This window comes from Dufourea novaeangliae, unplaced genomic scaffold, assembly GCF_001272555.1.
Source record: "Dufourea novaeangliae isolate 0120121106 unplaced genomic scaffold, ASM127255v1 scaffold89, whole genome shotgun sequence".
Classification (NCBI taxonomy): domain Eukaryota; kingdom Metazoa; phylum Arthropoda; class Insecta; order Hymenoptera; family Halictidae; genus Dufourea; species Dufourea novaeangliae.
Window position 1 is genome coordinate 1,831,385 of NW_015373988.1, and position 7,402 is coordinate 1,838,786.

General features: G+C 37.3%; 1 protein-coding gene across 1 annotated transcript in view; it reads right to left on the minus strand.

Annotated features, from left to right (window-relative positions):
* Positions 1-7,010, minus strand: part of LOC107187445 (potassium voltage-gated channel subfamily KQT member 1) — a 58,416-nt gene extending 51,406 nt beyond the window's left edge. The window contains exon 1 of the mRNA XM_015575550.1: positions 6,698-7,010. Within this exon, the coding sequence (XP_015431036.1) occupies positions 6,698-7,010 (313 nt within the window). The remainder of the gene's footprint in view (positions 1-6,697) is intronic.
* Positions 7,011-7,402: the final 392 nt, after the last annotated feature.

Sequence of the window (7,402 nt, forward strand, 5' to 3'; positions counted from 1 at the left end):
TGAAAGTCGGCCAAAAATAAAAATTCCGCTATACTTCTCTTGAGGTCCCTTACAAACCTGCAAAGTTCAAAATAAATCGGAATTTTCAAGTTGCCGAACTTCCCTTGTTAGACAGAGCAACCCCCTTAACCCTACAACTCCTGAGCCTCGAACTGTCACGTAAACGCCCAGAGGGGTTGGGTCCTCGGACCCACACTTCTTCTCAGATAAAGAAAATGAATCTCGAGCAGAATCGCAGTCAAAACGAATCAATGGAGGTTGTGTTCCTCATCTGCATTACAGCTGTCGGATAAGCGATATAATGCATGACCGTGGTTTTCCACGGATCGAAATAAAAATGCACAGGCTGTGCACGTGGACGGTTAGATACCCGTACACGCTACGCCGATAAATTGCTTCGAATTATCTGCACGCTCATCGGCGAGAGCTTCCTCTTCTCTGCTCCGAAGAGCAGCTCTCCTTCCACTATAGCGTATAGATAAATTTTAACGATTACGTGCAATTTCCCCGGGACATTAACGAACGAAGAATCGGAAGTTCGAGCGGCTATAGCGGTCCGCGAGATATTCATCGAGAAGCACTCTCCACGACCGAAACGGATTTCCCGGTTCCGAAAGGAAAGAAGGGAGCGAATAAAAAAAAAAGGAGCGGTCTGCCCGTTTCGTCGATACTCTTTGTATTGGCTGCTTCCTTGACATTGTCGTGTAACCTAAATTTTGCAGGAGAACCAGCCGGGATTCAATCGACGATTCGAGGAACCGACATATTGTTGGTGGAGGAGACTGGGACTAGTCGTTACATTTTTCAGGTTTTTATTTCTTATTTTTTCTTTGCTTTCCGTCTTCGATATCATTAATGACTAGACTACGGATTTTATGCATTAAGAGAGACGAAATAACAAAAAATATTAGCATCATAAAGGACACATTGACAGAGTATTCATAAATATTAAACCGGCCATCTGCGTATTCACATATGTATATGCACGTATGCAGTCTATCCTCACCATCAAGTTGTGTGCTACATCAAGACAGATTACAGGGTCGAACCAGAAAGGTCAATGGCGTAGATACTCGTGATCGATAATATAATAATCCCGCTACGATTCACATTGTATCCCTGAACAATGTTCCAGGAATGTCTCTAATCATTGTAATTCATATTATCCTCGATATTTATCCATCTATTATTATTTCAGTTATTATTGATCAATATGTTGCTCTAACCACGGACTCAAGGATCAAATAAAATTATATATTCCTTCTTATTACAGGAATTTGTAAATTAATCCAACATCGATCAGTTTACATGTATATTACAATCTAAGGATAGGTAAATTTATTTTCTTAATTCGGTTCTAGTGTCGGGCCTAATTTAATTCGTGGAACAGTAACGCAACGGTTTATTGAATAATGCACGAGGGTTAAAAGTCTTAATGAGTACCCCAAGGTGACTCGAAATGTGTGGTGTAACCTAGGTGGTTGTGATTTTATATAGAAAAAAGTAAATCTAGAATATAAAATAAAACTTTTTTTCCGGAGCTCTGTTTTCTTCTACCTATTTATTATACATATACACATTTTATGAAAAGTATTACGTACAATTTTATGCCCCTTGATGCCATTTAAGTTCCACGCCTCAAAATTTTCATAAAGTGTACCGTTAAGTCATTATTCGAAGTGATCAAGTTAGCTGAGACACCCTGTATACAGTACACGAGATAAACTTGTCTATAGCAGTCGCTATCGCTAACCTATTGTCCATAATAATCGTTCAGCTCTCGAGGACACCGCACTCAAATAGTAAGTAGCCACAAGAGGGAATGTTATTTCAAATAATTGACTACGTATTGTTTATTTCTCTCGATGAGCCATTATAATGCCTTTCGATATACAGACGCTTCCGTTCTATCGTTCCGAATAAGACATAAATACCTTGTTTTTATCTCTGATCTCAGGAAAACCGCGATTCAGTGAATTAAACTTCTACCGTCGTAAGGACGCAACATTAGTATACATCGGATAGATTTTTCCATAAATTTAGTTACCTAATACTCCGGCCGCGTACAGAAACTTGTTTGGAAACTAAAGTCTAGTTAAGGGATGCGTTAGCATAACGCCGGGCGAAACGGTGAATACGAATAATTCAACTTCCGTGCATCAGCTGCGGAACAAGTCCTTCAGAGATGAAACACATCCACCGGCAGGGTTTCTTGACTCGCCGCGAAAACTCGAAACTGTGTAATTGTACTCAATAGGGGCGAATTTACTTGGGGTGGGGGAGGCTTAATTAGACTGTGTTACGGTCGAAATTATCTAACTTTACACCGTCTCCGAAAGTTCCTTTCATTCTGCACGAGTATTCTACGCTATAAATGATAAATTCAACCGTCTATATCCGACTTGAATTACGGGAAAAATTCTTGTGCATGATATTTCACTGCACACAAAAGGCATTTACTATAGAGGCCGTTTGATTTTCATTAATGCAGGAACCATGTGGAAGGATCTATCTACATACATATACAGGGTGCCCCATTTGAACATTTACACGGAATTATCTCCTGATTTATTCGTTATTCCAAAGTAATGTTTCAGGTAGAACTTAGTTTGTTTCGAAGAGGACTAATAGTTCTTTATATTTCTAAGATAAAAATATTTTGCCACGGGTTGTATAAGTACTGAATGCAATTTCTACGAACATTTGCTTTATTTCACCTTGCTTCAAGTTACAAGCAGACCTGTAATTCAATAACTCTCGAAATATACTGAACAACCGTATCATTTTCATAGAACGGTATATTTAATCCCTCGGTTCGTAATATTAATAAATTACGTGTAGGGTTCTGTAAAGATTTCAAACTGAATCTAATGAATACGTGTATTATTCATTACATGGAATTCAAGGCGAAACAGAATTTCACTTACATTAAGATTTAATCTTTAAAGTATATGCATGCTTGCAATGAAGATAGATATCGGTTTTCCCGCGGTAAATTACGTGTAATAACTGAAAGAACTCTAGTGAGAGAAGTCGTGAAAGAAAATTTGGAGGCAAAAACATTTGATTTTTAGTTATACACCAGATATGAAATATTGTTAATAAAAGGATACCAATGAGTGCAATCCGAGTTATACTAACGTTAAGTTATATTAATTGTACCTTCACGTTTTGTAACAGGTTATACATACACATTCTAAGGGGAAACTATGACAGTACACGAAAATAATAAGAATATGGAACTGAAACCTTCATAACTAGACTGCGGATTTTTGTGCATTTAGAGCGACTCCTGACTTGCAGAACGTAGCAAAATAAAGATTCTCGTAAAATGTAACAGTATTTATGTGTTATTATTAACACATTAAAACCTCTAGTATTGGAAAGAAAGTTCTGTGCAAATTTGTTTCTTAAATATTAGTGTCCCAAATTCTACAAACTAATTGAAGAATAGTATAATATTACAATAATAGAAAATTCTTCGATGAAACGACAATTATTAAATTTAATAACGATGGAGTACATGTAGCAGGTAAATGTTGATTGTCATTTGTCTCTGGTTAGAAGAAATATAAAAAACAAATATTGGCAGTAATTTACATATGTCATAACGTGGTAACTTGTATAAAAATTGATTTTATCTGTATCTGTTATAAGAGAACTAATTTTTCTTCATTTATGCCCGTTCGTGATAATAATCTAGTAACGATCTTTTTAATTGTTTCTCTTAATTATTAATCATAATTATTACCTACTCAATGTAGCCACGATCGTTAATCACTCACATAATTAATCGTAAAGAAAATCTACCATCTGAACGAGCGTACCTTTTATAAAAGCTGGTGTAAAGTGTGGAGGACGTTGAAAGTATACTATAGAATATTAATTGCTATGGCTTTCCAGTGTCAGAAAGCGCGATTGTAAAGATTAGACGTTTCCAAATACAGCTCTAAGTTTACCCAACATGGTTCTTTACAGATACAGCAGTCAACATAGAGGAATTTTCGACTATATTAGAAATTATAATTGTTAACTGTTATTTACGGTACACTTTGTCCAATTATGAGCACGAATTATAAGTGAACATCGATTATTTGAATACTGTTGATCAAAACATCGCTAACTGGGACGCTGAATTAACGAAACAGTGATGTCTAACTATTAGCGTACTAAAGTAAATTGAGTACTTATAAAAAAATTTAGTATTAGTCTTTAAAAATTTAGTATTAGTATAGGTATTAGTCTTCTCAAGTCTCGCTTGTTTATGAGAATAGTGGTTTCAAATACACAGGGTGTTCCATTTGAATATTTACACGCAATTATCTCGTGAACAATTCATTATTCAAAGAAATGTTTCAAATACAACTCAATTTGTTTCAAAGGGAGCATCTTATGTTTTGTGACCATCATAAAATGTCCCCCTTGAAACAAAGTAAATTGTGCTTAAAACATTTTCTGCAATAACGAATAGATGGGAAAATAATTACGAGACACCCTGTGTATATATAATGGCGTGAAATTATTAATCGATATGTGCGTGTGTGTGCATCTGTGTGTTCTTAAAATGTACGATCCCCCATGAGAAATTGGGTATCGAAGGTCGAGGATCGAGGATCGATGTGTTCCGTTCACGAACAAGGAACCGAGAACTTTAACCAACGACGCGGCAGCATTCTTTGTTTCCTACAGCAAGGAAATACCTTCGCTCCCTATTTTTAGCTGTCAAAAAGGGATATTCCCAGCACGCTCGAGGAAAGCGGCTAATAGGGTTCTTCTTTGCAACCTCCTTGAGGGGCTGCAAGGAACCTTTCGTCGATCGTTAAAAATTTAAGACACTACAAAATAGTAGGAAGAAGCGGAAATCATTCACAGGGCTTAGCGGGGAAAATGTATGAAAACAAAAATTTTCATCTTGCTACTAGAGAAGCAAATATTACCATGAAAAATTATCGTTTTCCAGAACCAGATACATATTCGCTGGAAATGATCTATGACTACATTAATTGTAAATTACAGTTGTCAGGTTACCGAAACAATAATTCGTGTTGCTAATTGATTCATAGTTACGGAAACGTTCATTGTAATTCAATTCAATTCATAACATTTCATCTGTATGGACAATCAGAATTATGTAGTTTCAATCATATTTTCGAAACTACGATTGCAATATTAACCACCAAAGCACGACAAATAATTCGTTATCTAAAGAAGAGCTCGGAGCGAATCGAACTGATTCTGCGAAACCAAACGATAAGCAGCTTTCGAAGGGTATCTTGAACAAAGAATTAAGTAGGTTAATAATTCTATATAGGACACGAACTACCGCAATGGAAATTAACTCGATGGACTTTGAGAAATGGTTCCGTTCAAAATAAAAATACGCACAATCGATTTAATCGCGTATTCTGTTAAGTAATAAATCTGCGATTTGGGATTCCAATGCTTTCAATTTAATGTTGCTTTTGAAACGATATAAGATTCAAAGGAGGATGAGCTTAATTTGACGCTGCGTAAAGGATTTCATTCGCGATGAATGGACATGGTAGGAGAAGAATGGAGGTGGAACAAGAACCGTCTGGTAATTATGATACATTACTGTGCCGAGCTGATATTCAAAGATTAGTGAAAGAAGACTGTGTTGAAATAATTAGCGACGTAATTTCTTAAGAAAGTCCTGTATTTTTTAATATCTTATGACGGAAAATTCAAGTTTTCGTGGTAATTTAGAAAATATTGTTCAAAATTATGTCAAAAATATGAGTTAATGTCAATTAATCAATGAACATTGATCTACACTTACAAATAGACTGCGGATGTTTATGCAAAATGACATTTCATAAGGTAAAAAAGAAACGGAAGAATTAAAGTAAGAATTTTCTTCTACTCTTAAGTACCTCACTGGGTTCAGATTAAAATAGAAAATCCATTACATCTGATAAAAGTTTGACCTTTTATCATATTCCACAGAGCTCTAGTGGACTATAAATGCATAAAATCCACAGTTTATTAATAAACTTGTTTAAGAAATGACGACTGTAGTGACACAAATGATACACCCATTATAGCAGTACGTTACCATAAGGAGGACTGTTAAATAATTCACTGTCCATAGAAACAGGCTGTCGAAGACAATCTCTGTCAGTAACATTTCCACTAAAGAGATACTACTTCAAACCCTCCCCAAACTTAATATCGGTAGTGTATATCATAATCTCATCAAGAAAACAACAAATTGCTGATCGATACGCTAGAATGAAAACGACAATACACACCGTCCAAGAGGCAAAAGAATCAATGCAAAAACATAATTTCTCTAAACTACCACGGAACCATCGATCAAGTCAACGAGGGGAACACCAATTACTACATGGATTCAAAACAGAGTTGGGCAGAATTTTATTCCAATAATAATAAGTGAAAAGCAGCAGTACCTAAGGGCGTCGTCCTGAGCTTTAAACAGCTTTAAATAATTATTCGAAAAATATCGACTCATTCATAAAGGAGTATTATTTCATTATAAAAATTGAAATTTCCAAGTTTAAACAATTAAAAGTAACGAAATATTCTTTCTATCTTTCATTCGTTATTCGAGACTCTTTATCTAGATAACGAGTTTGCCCATCTCTGATTCGAAATGAAGTAGACAAATTTTCACACGGTCCCTTTACGCCTGATAGCACAGTCGATCCGGGTGTACCTGAATGGGTGCACTTCTTGTGATTGTGATGACCCTGGCAGTTAACATGGTGCTCGTGGGAGTGGTGCGCGTGATGGTACTGCTGCTGCCGTTGCTGATGCTGGTGCTGGCTGATCGGCGACTTGAGGACACTCAGCACCAGGTCCTCGTGGGACGGCACGATCCTCGTGAGCTGACGGCTCTGTCGGAACAACGTCTCCTGCTCGCCTCTGTTCATTCTGCATCCAATTCGTCGACGTTGCAAATAAAATCCCGGATACCATTCGTGTCTCCCTCGGCCCGGACCACTACCTAGCATAACAGCGTGCAGCATCCCGAGGCTGTCTTGCTGTTCGTGCTCGGCGAGCAACCGTTCACTTGTCGAACGACCAGCCGAGATACTCGTCTGTCCATGGTCGTCTTGTGGTCCGCAACCACCGGGCGATTTGCACTTCGTCGTAATCACGTGTCCACGGTTCTGAAACTGGCGAAACTCGAGAGGGTTGGAACGCGATTCATCGAATTTGGAGAACCTAGGATACCGATCCTATCGGTGGATCGTCGTTAAAAACATTCGATAGCAGGATATAGAGAAGGAAATTTAGCTCCGGATGACTTGGGTTTACTTTATCTTCTAGTTGACTATGGATGACGTTACAGAGATTGCATCGCTGTTGCACATTGGGTAAGGATAGAGGCGTTTTCTTTCGCTGGACGATCTGTAGA